At 31.9% G+C, this 20,393-nt stretch overlaps 1 protein-coding gene across 1 annotated transcript; it reads left to right on the forward strand.

Annotated features, from left to right (window-relative positions):
• The first annotated feature begins 10,216 nt into the window (after positions 1–10,216).
• Positions 10,217–15,317, forward strand: LOC134231771 (uncharacterized). Its single transcript, XM_062713737.1, has 5 exons — positions 10,217–10,330; positions 12,000–12,097; positions 12,429–13,035; positions 14,410–14,718; positions 14,876–15,317. The coding sequence occupies exons 2-5, from the start codon at positions 12,011–12,013 to the stop codon at positions 15,313–15,315; spliced, it is 1,443 nt and encodes a 480-aa protein (XP_062569721.1). The 5' UTR covers positions 10,217–10,330; positions 12,000–12,010; the 3' UTR covers positions 15,316–15,317.
• The last annotated feature ends 5,076 nt before the right edge of the window (positions 15,318–20,393 follow it).

Below are 20,393 nucleotides of genomic sequence, written 5' to 3' on the forward strand. Positions count from 1 at the left end.
TGATATCGAATCTACTGCTTTTCTCAATTTTTTCTCTTTTCTTTCTTTCATTGCTTTTACATTTTCTTGTCTTTCTCTTATAATTTTCAGATGATTTTGAAATAACAATTTTTTTTCCAACTTATTCTAACTTAAAACTTCCCTCCCTTCCTAATATTTCCTAAAAGCTCTTTCTTCTCTGATACTGTCTTTTCCTTTAACCACTCACTTGTCTTATTTTCACTAAATAAAATATGGTTCTCTACACTAAAAACACTAGATGTTGGCGTATCCATCATTTTCTTGTCCAACCTGCCTATTAGTCTTTCTATAGAAATATTATTTGTGCCACAACTATTACATTTATTTACAACATCTTCAGATGGATTAAAATATTTTCCAGTTTCTTCAATAAAAGGACTAAACAGTAACAATGACTTGGTTTTTAAAGATACACGAAACTTTTTCAAAATCGAACATGTTACATCATTGTAAAAATCATCATATAAAACCTCCTCAAATTCATCAGTTGGAAGAAAAGGACCATAAAACAGAGAATTTTTTTTCTTGATAAAAGTAAAAAAGGTTCCTGTATACACAGATCTAAAAATTGAACAACTCTTCTGTACACGCTACCCATAGACAAAGCAGTGGGTAGCTCTTCCGCCTTGGACCAATAAGGTTCAGAAAATAATTGCATATAATACCAAGTGCTCTTAAAATACATAAAATATGATTGTTTTGTAAGCCACACAGGATAAAATAAGTACAAGAATTCAAAGAACTTTTTGTGGATAACAAATACTATAAAATATGCTTTCTCATACAAAAAATACCTACAGCATTATAAAACAAAACATTAAATCTATTCCCTTTGAATTTTACCACAGGTACTTTGTCAAAACCTTGTTCTTTTACATAGGTTGCTTTTAAAAAGGGATTACCTGTTCCATCTTTAAAAAAAAGTTTTGATACACATGAAATAAGATAAAAGGTGTAAGATTCCTAACTTCTACAAGATACATTGTTAAAAGAAACATTTACATCTTTTTCAAAATTTAAAACTTCTTTCAAACACTGATCTGAAAACTGTAAAAAAGCAGGTACAGAGCATTTAAAAGAATAAAAGTCCTTGTCACAATTAAAATCATCCCTGCATTTTTTCATTAAAATACTGTTAACTTTCTCTTCCGTAACACTACGGTCTGTCATAAAACTGGAAATCTTATTTAAAATGTCACAAGACTGACCATCAGTTAAATTCATTTAAAATATTTAAAGTAGTTTGGACGTAAGTGTCAGCCTTGCCGTCACTTAAGGTAAGTCACTCCTCAGCTATTTAGAAAAGTTCAGGCAAAAGCTTTTTCTTCAAAACTACTAATCAAAATTCAATTTTTATGACATATTTATATTCAACAATGTAATGTTTTTAACATTCAATGAAAAAACTGCTCAAAAATCAACAAAGAAGCAAGATTTATGAGGGACTATTTCTTTTGGTGGAAGGATATTTAGCAGAAAATTCTGCAAATCTGCACATTTATAAAATTTAATGTAATGGAAATTTAGCCTAACATACTTTTACTTGGAGAATATTTTCCGTTTTGATATTGCTAAAAATATATCATATAGGTCTTAATTCATATTTTTAGACTATGTTTTACACCTTCCATCAACAAACTTTCCCAAAAAATGAAAATATATGAACAAAGTCAAGGTCAAATTTATACCATTTTAGCCTGAAAATCACATATTTTGACAAATATTTCTAAATTAACATCACTGACCCCACCTTTTTCTTTCATTATTTTAAAGTACTCGATACTTGTGACTGATCAGCACTCAAGTCGTAAAAAGTTTGATATAAGAAAATTTTCTATTGCCTATTAAGTTTTTTGATACCCCAAATATGTTATTTTTTAGTGCAAAAAGGTCAAACAATAATTTACGCGCATTAATTTGCAAGATTTTTAAAATGTTAAATATTATTCAAACTATTTTACAAAAAGTAAGATTTAATAATTTGCCTTGCTTACATCTAATCAAATATAATAAGGGTTAAAGTAATTAACCAAAGAGATGAAATTTAAGTGCAAAAAGGTCAACTTAAATGTACCGTAGATCAGTAGGATGCACACTGACCCCCTATTTTCTTTGCAATTTTGAGTTACACTTTATGAGTACTTATCAAAAATATACTTCTCAAAAAATCCTTGATATAACAAACTTGAGGAGTGACTTACCTTAATTCTTTTAAACCAGCAGTAATAATATTATTTGTGGCTATTTTCAAACCATAAAAATGTATTCCATTTTTTGTGGTAGCATCTCTATGCATAATTAAATTTTCTGTATTAAAAAAATCTCTTTTAACTGTTTTTTACATAAAATACCCATTTCATTGCTAAAAATTGCATTAGTACTCTTAGATGGAAGTTCTTTCACTTTAGAATTCACTAAAGATAAAACAGCATTAACTACTGGTTCGACATGTTCAATACCAATGTTATGAGATCTAAAAAATATATAAGTTCCCTAATCCTATGATCAAATGGTCTACCTCTGGTATTTTCCCTAATATCTAAAACTTTAACTGTGTCACACCCTTCCTCTTCTTCTTCTTTTTCACAACGTAAAATATCAAGTTCTTTTTGTAAATCATTTAAAATACCATTTAAAGAGTTGCACTGAACACTTTTGTCTCTCAGTATTTTATCTACCGGTACACATACTTCTTCGTCTTTTTTTCTGTCTATCTTCTCTTCTTTTTTCATTTTCCTTGATACATGTAATTTTGATCGCAGATTTTTAATAATTCGGTATTTCCTTTGTATGGCTTGTTCATATCTCCTACTTTTAATTTTCTTTAGCTGATCTTTCAATAGCAACACTTTCTTTTGTAATTGAATAATTTGAATACTCTGGTCTATTGGTGCTGGTGCTGGTTGTGGTGGTGGCAGTGAGGGTGGTTCAGCTCTAGATGTCACTTTCACTGGTACACTAAATGGACTTCTTAAAAAAATGTTCACATTCACAATTTTTCCCCTTCAGCTGTTGAATCTTTGCTTTAGTTCTTTTAATTTTAATATAAAGTGATTTCTTGTCAATTTCTTACCGACTTTTACCAACAACTCTGCATATATCACTCAGAATTGTATCGATGTCCCCTTTGCATCTTTCATATATTTCGACCACTAATTTGTTGGTTAGGGACATTTTGGTTATGATAAAATAGTTTTAACAAATATATTTACCCAATATACACATATACTATGTTGGCTGTTTTGAAAGAAATGATGATATTGCATGTTAGTAAAACGAGACAAACACTAGACGATGCACACACATCACACACATATATAATTCATACTGATAGTGTCGCCTGCATTGGTATTATTTGCAAAACTTACCAGCATTACTCAATTTTTGTTATGTCAAGGTCCTATCTTATTTTATATAATTGATAACAAAAAATACTTACTTACTCCGAGCCATATGAAGTCAACATGGCCGACTCCGAACAGTTCTGCAATAGATTAGAGTTATCGTTCTTGGCAAAGATGGCGTTATCTGGAAAGGCTAAAACATGCGGTGTTGTAAACAGTGAGAACAAAGTAACGGATTCATTATGCATAAACCAAGAAGAATTGCTTTTAGGCAGAAACAAAAGACAGCAACAGTCAAATCTTTGCCAAACAAGTAATGTCAATTTCATAGCCACGCATGCAGTGAACTCTATCAATCACTGATATTTATGTATGGAGGAAATTCGAGTTAAAATCTACAACCTTGTTGAAATTAAAATTCTATTTAATTGCGCTATTTACTGTGTTAGTGTTAATTAATATATTTGTTTTATTGATTTCAATGTATTCTCTGGTAATTTAAAGCTTTAATATGAATTTCAGATGTAATGTCAAACGTTCCATAGTGTTTTGAGTCTTGGCTAATTAGGAAAGATAACTCTTGAAAGTGGACTTTTTATACCAAATATTTTTTAAATTGGATTTTTCATTTAAACATTTTTCATTCAATTTGACACATGTAATTCATTGAAATACATTCCTTGTCTCTTCAGAACACACTTTTTAGACGTTTTATGCATAGATTAAAAAGATAATGACATTAATTGTTTTTAGGAGAATTTTTTTTTCTTATAAAATTATTATCAGGTATTATGAGGATTTTCACTTTGTGTACTTGTCTTAAGAAGATGCCCATCATTTGACACTGAAAGTTCTGAAATTCTGTGAATAATAAACCTGAAATAAAACATTTCACTAAAATAAAACAAAAACTAAAAAATTCTATAAAAATATTTATGATATCAAAATCCCGATCTGGATATTTGACATCTACATTATAAGTGGTGCTGTATTGAAATCTAAAATAAACTGTGGATGTAATGAGCCACCTTAAGCGATCCAAAGGCCTGTGGCAGGGACTATAGATTTTGGCGGAATGGTGGCGTATGAAAATATCTGTTCTGCCTTTCAAAGTTATTATAGAACATTGAATTCAGTTATAATTTTTGACTTCAAAAAAATCTCAATGTAAGTTTAATTAATAATAAGGGACTAAAGTTTCTAAATATATCAAATAATCATGATATTTCAAACAAACTAGATCTATTTTAGGTTTTATAGGCTTCTAATTTGTGTACAGATTTAAGTCAAAATCCGTAAATAAACAAGATGTGTTTGTGAAACACTGATGCCCCCGTATGGCAACATAGCAAAAATTAAACTTTCTTAAATGCAAATTTAATTTAATTGATTGGTACTGAAAGTTGGGTATTCCCACTGGAAAACAATTGTAAAATTTAAAGTAGGCCAATGGTAAAGTTTTTTCAATTAGTACAAACAATACCAAGATAGGTCAAACTCCAAGGTCAAGGTCAAAGGGTCAAAGCTTTTGTTATCAAATGAAAGGTCTTGCCATAAGTATTAAATATGTAAGATATGAAAGCGCTAACCTGAACCTTATTACGGGCAAGGTTTAATTTTTTTTTACAGAGTACGGAAATCTCCAAGGTAAAAAGGGTCAAGGTTATTGGTATTCAATGAAAGGTCTTTCAACAAATAACAAATACATTAAGTAAAAATGTCCCGGTGTCTATTGTTCAAAAGATCTAGCCAAAGCAAAAGTATAAAATATTCATGTAAAAGTGGGTCAAACTCCACGATGAAGATCAAAAGGTCAATTGGTGGTACCCAAAGAAAGGTCTTGTCACAGGGAATACATATAAGAAATATGAAAGTCATGGCTCCACTTAATCAAAAGTAATGAACAAGGTTAAAGTTTTTGCGGACAAACAGACAGACAGACAGGCGGACAGACACGACAAAAACTATATACCCCCGAAACTTCGTTTACGGGGGCAAAAAATATTTTTCTACATCTAAGTTAACGTACAGAAATCTTTGGGGTTTTTTGTTCTTTACAATGACCTTGACCTGTCCTTCCCTCTAATATAAAACGGCCGAATTTAATTTCCCTGATACCATCACTTTATGATATTGTCTTCTTGAATCTGTGAATTTCATTTACTTTTAGATACAAGAAAAATTAGGAGAATCCTACCTTATGTTGTTTTTGCCCATAAGCACTTGATATTTTTTTACAGCCTGGAAATTATTACATGTACATATATTTCCGCGACAGCAAATCAGAGAAAACAGTTAATCTTTGTCCGACCAATAAGGATGACTTCGAGAGAGCTTCAAAAAGGATGAATTGTGAGGCACTGGGAGAGAAACACAGCCGTACCGAGAAATCCAATTTTAAATACCATTGCGTCATAAATAAATTAGAAGACGAGATGGTTGAAGTGTGTGCTCCTGCAGTTTTTATCAACGGTACACTAGGAATATACATGAAATTATTTGTATTGAATTTTAATCGATATTTTCATTGAAAGAACTTTGTTTAATTGATTTTCATTTGAAGGATACTGCGCAGAATTTGATAGCTCTAGTGGCAGAATTCAAGAACATCTTTTTCTAAGGAACGGTAGCTTTGCAAAACGCTTCACTGGTCGCTATGTATCAACAGATGCTTATAAATGTAAGCAGATATTTTTCATTTAACCTCAAATACACCAAAACTATAAATGGTATAATTGCACATTTAATTGATCTTCTCTTGTTTAGCTGTTATATGTACATGTAAATGTATTGAGTAAATATGATATATAATTTGCTAAGTTTAATATACTCAAATTATTGACAAATACATGTAAAGCAAACAAAAATGTACACCCTGATGTGATATCAAAGGGTTTTCTCGCAAAAATATAATTTAAATATATTCTAAATACCTTTTGAAAAAAAGTTATTACAAAAAAGGTTATAAAAATATTGTAGAGTTAAAATGTTTTGAAAATAAATATTTTCTACGATGAATCTATTTCTTTCAAAATGGAACGAGGATAACTACATATAGCCTCAATTGTGTTTCTTAATTATAAAAAAAATCTCAAGATGTAAACCACAGTTCATACAATTTTATATAGCAACAAGTAAATGTAACTTGTCATTTGTTATATTTCATTCTAAAAAGACTGACCTTTTGAAGAAGGTGGCAACCTTCGTAATTTTAACTGAAGATTTAAGGAAGGTTGGAAGGTTGAAGCACCTTAAGAAAAAATATAAATGATATGCTTATAATTAAAGATGTATTTTGAATCAAATTTCTCCTGATAATTCCTCTTTATTTTGAATGTGTATTGTTCTATAGCAATCTATACTATCATAAAAATATTTTTTTATTATTATTTGAAAAATCTGGTATCAGAGCTAGCATTTCTTTCAAAACTTATTAAACAATGACAATCACCTTGCAATACTTCCGCCAAAATTGATTCAAAGCTAGAGAAAATGTTGATTGCAATTTGTAGCTATTAAATATATTAACAATTAGCTCATTATCTGCAAACATACTTGTAAAGGGATAAAAGCTAAATATCGATCAAAGAGTAATATATTGACTAACAGACGGAGAAGCAGTTGTACAGCCTTAGAGTTTGTATAGAGTCCACTCCCTTTTATCAAGAAGGAACTTAATCTTTTTCTTATTACTTTCACTCATTTCATTTAATAAACATACAGAATGTTAGATTAATATTAATGTTTTAATTATCTTCAGATCCGAATTGCTACTCACTCGTGATCGATGCACGCGACTCTCGTTCGTTCAAGTAAGTGGGCATAGGAGGAGAAGGAAAAATGAAGGATATAGTAAATGTAATTTAATCTGAGTGAAATGGACATTAGTTCTAAATATATATCTTTAGAGTTCAATCGAGGCTTCCATTTCAGGATTCATGAAGGTTTTGTATGTGGTGTGCTTATAGTATTTCTTTGGAAGATGATGAAAATTGGGATTCGTGAGTACTGTTCTATCATACATGTAGCATTTATCAAAATATTTTGGATGGATGACTCTTAACTCAGCTTGATGATACTAAATCTTCTAATGAATTCTCAAATCGCAGTACAGTTAAAGCCGCTTAACCCGAAACAGGCACATATTATCTTACACAATAAAAGTACTGCATTACATAGATAATGTATAAAAAGAAATTATGAGATTGATTTGATAGTTTATTACAACAATCTTTACATGGAAAACGCAGATCAAAACCTTATTGACAAACAGTAGTTCCTGACGGAAGTTAAGATCTGTTATGAAGTCAATTATGAAAAAATAAGTTTATCGGATATATCTAATAACGAAGATAATTCAAATCCGAGTATTTTTCCCCTATATTAGTAGAAGCCTTAGTCATAATACATCTTTTCAATGTTAAGTAATCCATAGTATTTTTATATTAATATGCATATTTAAAGAATAAAGGAAGATCAGATATTTTAAATAATTTTTTGAAAGGAGCTAAAATATTGTCCGTGAACAGGTTACATATATATATGTTTTTATTGTGAAAAAAATGCTCGGGTTCGTTTTTCATGTGATAAACATGTAAGCGATAAATTTAATTTTTCTAAGGTGATTTCACGCAATATCAACAATGATCAACATAGGATTATTTTTGTGTGACCTAACAAAAATCATTTTTTTTTTAACTTTAAAATTTTGATATCTTTTAAAAGAAAAGGACTCTGGGGATGTAATTTGCCAAAAGTTGAAACAATTTATGGACAATCATTTTTCAAGAAGAAAATCGATTATATATTTTTAGCGATTAGAATCGGACCAAACGGCTTTAAGGTTTACAATTGGAAATATCGGCGATGTTTTACACATTAAAAAATATTTGAATAGATGGGTGATTCTTTAAGGACTTAACCGATATCATAGAAATGTAATAATATAGTTCAAATCTAAATGTTGAAAACATTTGGAATTTTATATGGACTTGTCATGTGATGTCGGTGCCACCTGATTTTAGCAAATATTCTTACACTTTCGAGGTAATCTATAAATTCCAATTTTGCAAGAACATAACCAAGTTAAAAATTTTAATTTAAGTCGTAATTCTTTTCAACATCACATGAACTTCGTGAAAGGTACTGCGAGCCTGCAAAGATTCCACTATATATATAACCTTGACATCAATGTACTAGTTACTTACAATTTTGCTTTCAATTTGCAATACTTACCTGTCAAAGCCAAAAAAATTGTAATCGAATGTGTAATTACTCGACCGTGACCGTTTTTTGTTAAAAAGCATGGAGTTCGAGTTCCACATGATTTTCAGGTGTTCTTTATATTTTTTACTTCCATATGTTCTCCATCTTTAATTGATCACGAAAAACAGAAAAAAGTTTGATTAGAATGCGGTATATATATGTACACAGAACAATGTGAAGTTGAAATGGTCCAAGCTGGCTCGTGGTTAACGAGAGTTCGGTTTCCTTTCACTGTATGACTTTATTTTCCTTAAAACCTTTATAATTATCGCCCAAAAACCCTACAAAGCATACTGTAAAATCCCATATTTTCGTGGGGTCAAATTTTCGTGGTTTGAGGAAAATTTCTTGGTTCGTGGGGATTTGATTTCGTGGATCAAGAATTAATGAGTACTAATGTGTGTGAAATTTTACATTTCGTTGTGGACATGAATTCGTGGGTTTTGTCATACCACGAAAACAACGAAAATTAAACCCCCACGAAAATTTGTGATTCCACAGTACCCGAATTCCTTATTTTCATGAAAAATCGCTAGATTTTCAACAAACACAACAAAATAATTCTTTTTCTGGAAAAATCAATGGATCCAGAACCGCAAGTGCCCTCCCCTCAATGTCAAAGTGGGGGAGTGGAGTACACATGTAATAAGACATTATGTAACTTTTGTTAGAAAGGTAATGGCAATTTCGGTAAGACCCCTTTTCATCCTAATCTCAATATTTATGAAATTCCGATGTTAGTTGAAAGATCGGGGTTCTCTATATTAAGGTCCTTTTATAATTAGGGATCTAAAGTCTTCTTTATTAACTATAATTACGTCACCTGAATTAACGTTAGTTACAGTGATAAGGTGAAGAAGAATTTACACACTATGGAAAGTTATGTTTTACGAGTAAAACATTGATTCTTTGATTTACTTTGAAACTTTACTCTAGAACTGAAAGCTTTGAAAATATCTTGAATTCGATAACAGTTAATGAGAAGTTGATAAAAAAGTATGTTAATTTACAAATAATAGTTCCATTTAATATAAAAAATTTGCATGTATGAATTGAAGAAAAAATATCACAATTAATAATTTAATAAGTAATCCATAGAAAATAATGAACTTACTATAGTAGAAAAACTTTAATACAATGGTAAACTATGGTTAAATATAGAAGTATAGAAGGTATAGTTAACTGTAATTCTAGTATTTTATAGGGGTATACTTAATTCTGAAAAAAAATATAAAAGAGGTTTGTCAAAACGTACACGGGATTCATTATGTCATCCAGTCTTTATGCAGATTTTTTGAAAGCATTGATTTAATCTCATGTATAATAATAAAATGATTCAAATATTTACCAAATATTGCTTTTTTCTAATCTATTCAAGGTAGAAATGGCTTTCTAGAACACATCACATTAATGTATAAACGTAAGTAAAGGATGATTCTTGAACTAGTTTGAAAAAAAAATGAAATTTCTCTAATGTTTCTACAATGTTATCATACACAGCTGTTTAGCTTTATTTGAAAAAAAAAATAAAGGGGTATCAAATTAGAAGTGCTTGCATCATCAACTCTTTATTCCAAAAATGATTTAAAACACAATATCAAACTTACATCTTTACGTATAATTATACGTAGAATGGAATCATCATAGATATTACAAGAAGGGGAAATCTGGTGATGATCATCAGGACCAAAGTTTCACAGGTGAGCATTGTAACCAATGAGACTCTCGATCCTATCATTTTGTTCTAAAAGAACTCCTTTTAACGACAGGAAGAATTTTAATTTCAAATTAAAGAAACTACAGAAAAACAAGGTAGACAAGAGGATAGAAGCTCTAGCCGAATCAAAATCAAAAGATGCAGGACAATATGACATCACTACACGTACCATATCGTAGTCACCAGTTTTTATGATGTCAGTTTCTCGACTAAAACACTCCCGGTATTCAGTTTCTATAAACAAATCTGCAACTGGCGTGTGTAGACAACTAGCGTCTTTTGCCATCATTCCGGAAACGATGTAGATACATGAAATCTATAGATGGAGATTACAAGTTGTAGCTAGTGAAGCTCAAAAATATATTCAAACAATGAATATTATGGGCAAAGCTAACAAGGACCCCAAAACATCAGCAGTCTGATCAGGTACAATGTAGGAATGAGCATGTCTTGTAAATCGATTAAACCTGCATGTGCTCCTTGACATGATCGAGAAATAACCGAAAAATCCGAAGACGGTTATTCAGTGGTTAAATAACGCACTAAAATAAGTATGAAAACATCAGTCAGCTTTTGTCTTAATGATAGACTGTATTTGCTGACAAAGTCATTATGCAATAAACGATGGATATTCATTATAAAATGTTAACTTATCTAGGTTGCAAGAAGGCAGAGTTAGAAATTACTAGTAGTGGGATATATATATTGGTCACAGAAAAGTGTGTTTGCTCAAAATACACTATGGATTCGAACAAAGAAATGTTCAGCTATCATGGTACAACTATGACAGTCTTTTCTTTACCTATAAGTACTCACACTGTAGATTTATTTTGCAGGTTAGCTATTTGCATGATTAAAAACAACTTCTGGTCCACTAAAAAAATATTACATTTTACCTTAGATTTATAATATCCTGTCATATTGTATACAATTATTGAGATTATATGTGGTCAATAAAATGCTTGAACCACTTAAGAAGCAAACAATTCACCGAGCCCGAGAGAAGATGTGAATATTGTACTTTAAAAGTCGCTTAATAGTGTTTATTAATTTTTGTTCTTAAGCAAAACTGATTTATTATATTATTAAACGAAAAAAGCTATTCATTTCCTCTTCAGGGCCAGCGTTTTTTAAATAATTATAAGGTTGGTTGGTTGGTTGTATACTGTTAAACGTCCCTCTCCAGAAAATTTCACTGATATGGAGACGTCACCATTGCCGGTGAAGGGCTGCAAATTTGGCCCTATGCTCGGCACTCAGGGCCATTGAGCAGGGAAGGATCTTTATCGTGCCACACCTGCTGTGACACGGGGCCTCGGTTTATACGATCTCATCCGAAGGACCCCATTTAGTCGCCTTTTACGATAAGCAAGGGGGTACTAAGGACCTATTCTAACCCGGATCCCCAATAAAGACTTTTATTTTGGGGGATGGACCGCATATTTTCTACATTATTGGACCTCAGCCAATTAGAAACAGTTAGAGAGAGAAATAATTCTATCATATTGAAATGAAAGATATTACTTCAGTTCATATTCTTTTGCCCTTTTTAAAAACCATTTTGAAAACTGATGGAGGGGGCGTTTTGGATTTGGAGCAGAACTACTAGCAATTAATCTTTTTTTTTTCCTTTTTGTTTGCATTTTTTGCAGAAATTGAGTCGATGATTATCAGCATTTTCAATGATGCATATGAAAAAGAGGAATGGGAAAATTTCAATTCTATGTATTATAGATTACTTCTACGTGAGGTAAATTTATCGGGAAACACAGAAAATTTTCTTTTTTTAGTTTTTCATTTTAAATCAAAAATAAATAAAGAATATTTGGTTTCAATTATAGCGATTGTTTAGTATCCATCATAGCCTTAATAATGATTTATCTAATGAAGTAAAGGTATTATTAACGTTTGTAAAATTACCCCAAACGTTTTTTTTTCAACTTATGTATCAATTCATTAATCTCTTTATAAAATCACGTCCCTTTCTTTGAAATAAAATTACAAAAAAAAATCCTTACCTTGATGTTTTCAACAAAACAGAATAAAAAATTTCTGAATTTCTCCTCGTTTGCATTCTGTAGATTGGTTTTTTTGATATACCACGCAGTTACATGATGGATTTATACCGTTTTGTTGAAAGGAACATTGGACCGACCGTTAAGAAAGTGTATTATGGCTTTTGTCTACAAAGAAAACAGTCTGTTATAGTTATTGTAATAGACAACGTATTCTGCGACAAAAAGAAGACTACAACGTACAAAGGACTACCGATTTTATATAAGCAATGGATAGCAATGACGGAAGAATCCCTAAAAACAAGGAAATACGAACGTTATGAAGATTCACCCACTTTCAACGAAGATGTCCATGCAAAACTCCACCAATGTATGAGGCGAAATAGTGCGATATTAATGAGGTCACATTCTAATATCGAAATTATCGGTGCATCTCCATACCGATCAATGGAAAAGGGAAAAAGGATTCGAAACGAGAACTGTATTTTGATCTACTGCACTATGAAGAATGTGATTCCTTTAGGAGAAACGTTCTTTGCTGAGAACCTAGGGGAATTTAGAATTGATATTCGAGAAGGATTCTTTTATACATACCCAAGAAGCATGGATGCTCCACTAGACCCTAAGGATCGTCATTCAGAATTAAAGATCGGAGCAGAAATAAGCAGAGAAGGTGATTTTGTATTTGATTCTTAAAGTCCTGGCCCCGGGATCATGAAACATCTTAGCTTAAGTAGAAAAATGTTTAGATGCAGCCCAAAATGAAAATGCTTTCCAATTTTGATCATCAGTCTGTTGTCATATGCAAATTAAGAGTTTCCTTTAACAAGTTTTTTAAGATTTTATAAATGATAGAAATTTTGACTTAAGTCTAAGTCTGTTTCATTATCATTGGGCCTGATCTTTGAATAGAGCAAACATACATGTATCTTTATTTTCCTATCAAATAACTTAAGTGATATTGTAAGTGAAATACATACATTTTTTTCATTTTTTGATTCAAAAGAGAGACGATAGATTTGTTTGAAATTCTTACTCGTATTTCTAGTAATTGTATCAAAAACTTAATTGTTTTCGCATATAATTTATTTCCTGAAAGAAAGGGATTTTAAAATATTCTTACTAGTAAAGCAAATTAATTGTGTGTATCATTAGGACTTTAGGCTAAACGCTGCATTGCTTCAAAACACTTTGATCAACCTCGGATGTGAATAGTGTTCTAATATTTTGCTGACTCAGTTATGGGATCTTATTTGAATTTCCCCTAAATACGCATGCTCTACCTTTGAAATCTGCATTATTCAAATTTATGGTACGCCCAACTATCTGTTTCTGAAATATTGCTATCTTATGGCTGTAATGAAAACTAATATGCAATGAAGAATTAGACAATTTTTTTTAAAAAAATTCTGCAGATCGACAAACAATGAGATGAGTTACAGGCAGTTTTTGGCGAAGCTATCAATCCGACTCGAAGCTTGATTGCTTGATTATATACTGTTTAACGTCCCTCTCCAGAATATTTCACTGATATGGAGACGTCACCATTGCCGGTGAAGGGCTGCAAATTTAGGCCTTTGCTCGGCACTCAGGGCTTTTGAGCAGGGAGGGATCTTTATCGTGCCACACCTGCTGTGACACGGGGCCTCGGTTTATACGGTCTCATCCGAAGGACCGCCCCATTTAGTCGCCTTTTACGACAAGCAAGGGGGTACTGAAGACCTATTCTAACCCGGATCCCCACGGGGCCCGACTCGAAGCAATTCCTCCGCTAATTAATCACATTCAAGATTTCAATGAAGCGTGTAGCAAAGTCAGTCGAAGATTGCCAATTGTTCCAAAGAAGTACCCAGACATTACTTTCGACTAAATGCAGAAGAATATTAAATTGCACTTTATGTTCGTCTTGTGAAACGTTATACATGAACAACATTTGTAGATTGGAGATATTAAAATAATATTAGTTAGTTCAACTGTTCATGTAAACAATGTTTCTATCTAAAAGCATATGATCTCTGTATTTAACATAATTCTATATGTTTTGTAGATGGTAATTTAATTGGAACATTAGGGGGATTCGTGAATTTTGGGATAAGAAAAGAGATAGGATTCATAACTTGTGCCCATGTTATCCATGATGAGCCTGAAAAGATGATTGAAAATGACACTCGAGTTGTACAACCAAGCTCTGGACCGTCCTGGGAAAATAATGTGTGTGGTGTTGTTATTAAATCTGTTCATCCGAGGAGTTCCGATGCAACTACAGTTGATGCATCATTAGTGAAAGTAGACAGCTCGAGGAAACCAACTAGAATGTCATTCACTGGACTGGGAATGGACAAAATTGCAAAACTAAGTTAGTGTCCTTTGACTTTTTTTTATAGAACATTATACTTTTAACATAATTCATAATTTTTCAAGTTTAAAATAAATCTACAGATTCAATCTATTACAAAGATATTTTGGATACTTTATTTACTTCATGTTCGTTAGGTATTTTCTTTTCTGTACAGAATTTTCTCCCGATGAAATATACGAAGGTAAAATTCGGGAGGACGCCGCACTAAATGCATCATGCTACAAATTTGGGGCAACAACAAATTTCACGAGCGGTAAACTGGAATCACGGTTGTTAACTGCGATTCATCTATCTGACTTTAGAGATCCTGGTCAAAATTTTGAATACCATGATCAGTATACTGTATCAAGCATCTCTTCAGTATTTGCTGATCATGGAGACTCCGGGGCTTTTGTTTTTCAATGTATGGAAAACAGCGGGAAGAAATCTCTCGAATGCATTGGGATGGTCGTCGGAGGAACGTCTGATTTCAAAATAGTGGTTACACCAATAAGAGAAGTACTCAATGCTCTTGACTTGCATGATACAAAGAAACTGTGTACTTTCGAAGACGAGCAAATGGAGACGGATGTAACAGATGAAAAACCAACTTAAAAATCATTTTTTCGTTCTGTGTCGAATTTTAAATCACGTACAGTACTTTATTTTTGGTTACTTACAAAAAAATCCTTTCCTGAGAATAAATATTGAAACAAATCATCATTACAACATTGAACACTTAATTAACATAATCCTTTTTATTGCTATTGTTGTTGTTTTAGTTTCTTTGAAGGGTACTGATACATTGAAGGTTAAAGCCTTTACTGGGGATTTTGTATCTGTAATTTGGGATTTTGTTTCTGGAAAATGATAACCAAAGAGTATTTTCTATTTTTTTTAAGTACTGTTGCATTAATCATACAGAATAAAATTGTTTGTGAACAATCCAAAGTCCCTGACAAAAATCAAACTTCTTGAAATTTTCCTTAATTGTTTTTATTTTTCAAGGAAACCATTTACATGTTAGATCTGTGATATTTTATGTTTTTTTATTTTAATTATATCTGTGATCGGTTTACGTTTCTGTATTATAACTTTATCTGTTATATTTTTACGTCTCTACATTGTAACTACATGTATATCAGTTCTGTGATATGCTTACGTCTCCACATTTAAACTCTAAGATGTAAATTCGAGGGGTTTTCAAAAAGTTCGTGGACTAGCGCCATAAAATTAAAACTGCTTTAGGTACGTCAATAGATTTTAAAATATTTAGTTATCATCATCTTTTCTATCTTTAGAATAAACCACAAATCAGTAAAGTTTTTGTAAGCAATGGTATGTCCAGTATGGTTGCATATTTCTGCCCCTTGTGTGCAAGTTATTTTTCTATGAAATATGTCGACATGCAAGATAAATATGTTGACATGCAAGATAGTTATGTCAACATGCAACGTAAATATGTTGACATGCAAGAAAATTGCAATAAAATAAGTATTATGAAAAAATCTTCAAAAATCTCATATATCGCCCACATGTGACATCCAACATGCTAAATGCAACAACTTTCTGTTAACATGCAAGATAAATATGTCGACATGCAACTTATTTATGTCGACATGCAACTTATTTATGTTGACATGCAACTTATTTATGTCGACATGCTACTTATATATGTTAACATGCAACTTATTTATGTCGACATGCAACTTGGTTATGTTGAAATGCGAGATAAATATGTTGACATGCAACTTATAAGTTGCATGTCGACATAAATAAGTTGCATGTCAACATATTTATCTTGCATGTCAACATAACTAAATTGCATGCCAACATAGAAATGTCACATGTTTACATAAATAAGTTGTATTTCGACATAAATAAGTTTCATGTCAACATAAATAAGTTGCATGTCGACATAAATAAGTTGCATGTCGACATATTTATCTTGCATGTTAACATAAAGTAGTTGCATTTAGCATGTTGGATGTCACATGTGGGCGATATTTGAGATTTTTGAAGATTTTCTTAAAATACTTATTTGATTGCAATTTTCTTGCATGTCAATATATTTATGTTGCATGTTGACATAACTATCTTGCATGTCAACATATTTATCTTGCAAGTCGACATATCTGATAGACAAATAACTTGCACACAAGGGGCAGAAATATGCCACCATAGTCCAGGCGGCGCAACCTCGAAAACGACATTTTTTCGACCTAAGTGTAAGTAAGATAAAATATTTTGATTTGAAAATTTGACACCCCCAAATCCCGTTCATTCAGGTAGGTGTTGGGAAATTATTATTCCATAAAATGTGGATTTTTTACCTCATTCTGTGAGTTCTATGAAATTGTTTTGTAAATTTTTGTAAATTTTAAATGAAGTATCAAAACAAATATTGTCTAGCAAATGGCGTCAAAAGGGGGAGGGGTTTCCTTTTCCAATATTCTATATAGTTTCGCCCCTGAAAAACTGGTATACACCTAGGAAATGTTTAAACTAGGTACGGAGAAATAATTTGCATCCAGATTAGTTGTTTTATAATGCAAAAATAGATTCAGAGAGAAAAGGAATGCTTAATTAATGACGAATTGTAGTCAAGGTTTGGAAAATTTATCACGTCAAATAATGACATTGTTCATGTGTTTTAGCTATATAAAACTAAAATAATATGCTTGCACAATCAACTGAGGATCTCTCTCAATCTATAAAATTTAATGGATTTAATCCATTTGCAATGATTTATGCATTGAAAGCTGCTGTTCATGACATTGTTAAGTCATAAAGACAAGACAGCCTGAAGTCCTTACTCATTTCTAGGGAATCTCATCAAAATAAGTGTACGAGATAAACGAAGCGGACATTGAAAAATAAATAATGATGTTTTCGGGCGTCATTAAACTAAGTGGCGACGGCGCCGGGTGATCGTATAATGTCGTTTTTATTTTATAATAATTTGAGAAAAGTGTGCATTTCAAGCTGAAATTTTCAACATTTCTTTATTTTTTTTTTGTTAATTTATGTTCCCTGTAAATTTTGTAAACTCATACAACATATTACTAATTTTATAGCATCAGTCCACGAACTTTTTGATAACTCCTCGTAAAATGTACATTGTTGTATGTTTTTTTAATGAATTGTCATGATCATGTTTTGAAAAAAATACATTGTCTAAGAGAACAAAGTACGGTATTGGCCAAAAATGCCGGCTGTCAGACTTGCTCCGTTCAAAAAATTTTAAAAAGTTAAAAAAAAAATTAATCAAATGATATATAATTTGTATATCTTACTTAAATTTATGCATTGGAAAAATAACGATGAATACATTACCTTTTATAGCAGAACGTCGAGATTTTACGAAGAATTTTGACGCGACGTCATGAATACGTTAAAAGTGTAGTAAACGTAATCTGAAAATTCTAATTTACTGGCAAGACACAGTTTATATTACACTGTAAATATAAATTTAAGAAATTAAGTTTTTGATTTATTATTACTTCATTACTGTTTTTTTAATTTATTTATTATCATTATTACTTACAATGTAATCCTCCACGAAGGTGTCTCCGCTTTAGTTGATTAGAATTAAGGTCTTCAATCCCTAATAGAAAGAAATTCGATGAAATTGAAAACATAATTGTATTTATGTGAAGCATAAAGTAATTTATACCATTTCTATTGTAAAAATTTTTATTTTCTATATTCCGGATTTTGTTATGCCTCCAGTTAAGATTTTCGTCTTACTTTTCCACTAAGTCTAGTGTTTTCCTTGATGATGGAGTTCATTTAAATAGACAGGGGAACATCAAGTATTACAATAACATAAGGGCTGTTGTTGTTTCTGTTCTTAAATCTCTGCACAATGGTGGGTAAAGTTTATTTTGTATGCTATTCTCACTATTAAGTGGGGTGCTTCATAATACATACTTCATTGAAACAAACTCAATTTGTGTACAGATATGTTTAATTTAGTGTGTAAGGCACATTTTTTTAGTGTATTACCTCTAATTACATTGTATGAGGCTGTAACACAAGTTGCCTATTTAGTTCATATTTGACCTTTGAACTTTTAAGTTCAGGTCTTAACACCCCAATATGGTTGGGTTTTTTTCTGACATTAAATATGGATTTGGTATATTTTCCATCGGGTCTTCCATTTATACCTCTACATGGTTCGTGTTATTTTGCATCAGTGTTTTTTTATTAGTATGCACTTATTTTTGGAATAACCCACTGTGTTAGGTGTATTTCTTTGTGGGATTGATACTGTATATGGTTTGGGTTATTTAAATCCTATTTCTTTGGTCCCTTTCATGTTTTTTAATCAAGTCCCATCTTTTTGCCATTTTTAGTCATGTGTGTTTTTATTGTGTACATACTAAGAGTTCTACAGTGGACCTTCAGTTATCCGGACGCCAGATACCCGGATGCTTCAGTATCCGGACGATTTTTCATTTGAACGAAATTTTTAAATATTATTTTGTCTTGTTTAACTGGTGATTCAGATATTGCCTGGGAACCAAAGCGTCCGGATAAATGAGGGTCCACTGTATATGCATTGTTATTCTATATTAATTAGAGCAAATTTAAGATATGCATTTCATTTTTAGCTCACCTCAGCTGAAGGCTCAAGTGAGCTTTTCTGATCACATTTTGTCCAGCGTCCGTCTGTCCGTCTGTCTGTCAGTCTGTCTGTCTGTCTGTCTGTCCGTAAACTTTTCACATTTTCCACTTCTCAAGAACCGCTGAGCCAATTTCAACCAAACTTGCCACAAAGCATCTTGGGTGAAGGGGATTCAAGTTTATTCAAATGAAGTGCCACGCCCTTTTTCAAGGGGAGATAATTACGAAATAGAGAAAAATTAATGGCATTTTAAAAAAATCTTCTTCTGAAGAATCACTGGGCCAGCAAAGTTGAAACTCATGTAAAATCATCTTCAGATAGTGTAGATTCAGGTTTGTTCAAATCATGACCCCCGGAGCTAGGGTGGGGCCAAAATTGCTGACCCAAGTTTTACATCTATAGGAATATAGAGGAAAAATCTTTAAAAATCTTCTTCTCAAGAACCACTGGGCCAGGAAATATGAATCTCATGTGGAATCATCCTCAGGTATTGTAGATTCAAGTTTGTTCAAATCATGACCCCCGGGGCTAGGGTGGGGCCAAAATGGCCGACCCAAGTTTTACATAGGAATATATAGGAAAAATCTTCTTCTCAAGAACCACTGGGCCAGGAAAGATGAAATTCATGTGGAATCATCCACAGGTATTGTAGATTCAAGTTTGTTCAAATCATGACCCACTCGAGGCTAGGGTAAGGCCAAAATGGCCGACCCAAGTCTTACATAGTGATTTATTGGGAAACCTTTCAAAATCATCTTTTCAAGTACTTCAAAGCTATGATTAGTGTCATATAATATTAATATGGAATCATCTTCAGGTAGTGTAGATTCTAGTCTGTTCAAATCATGAGCCCCTGGGGGGTTAAAATTCAGCCCCCCCCCCCTCCCCACTCCCGTAAACTTTCAGTTCTGATCTGATATGTGCTTTTTCCTAGCCAATGTGCTCAGGTAAGCGTAGTGGCCCCTGGGCCTCTTGTTTATTGTATGTACCTTTTTGGTTGTTTTTAGTTTTTCATTGTGACAGGTGTAACATATATTTTATATCAAACAATACTGCTGTATAT

This window comes from Saccostrea cucullata, unplaced genomic scaffold, assembly GCF_032062105.1.
Source record: "Saccostrea cucullata isolate Sc308-1 unplaced genomic scaffold, CSIRO_AGI_Scuc_v1 ctg170, whole genome shotgun sequence".
NCBI classification, from domain to species: domain Eukaryota; kingdom Metazoa; phylum Mollusca; class Bivalvia; order Ostreida; family Ostreidae; genus Saccostrea; species Saccostrea cuccullata.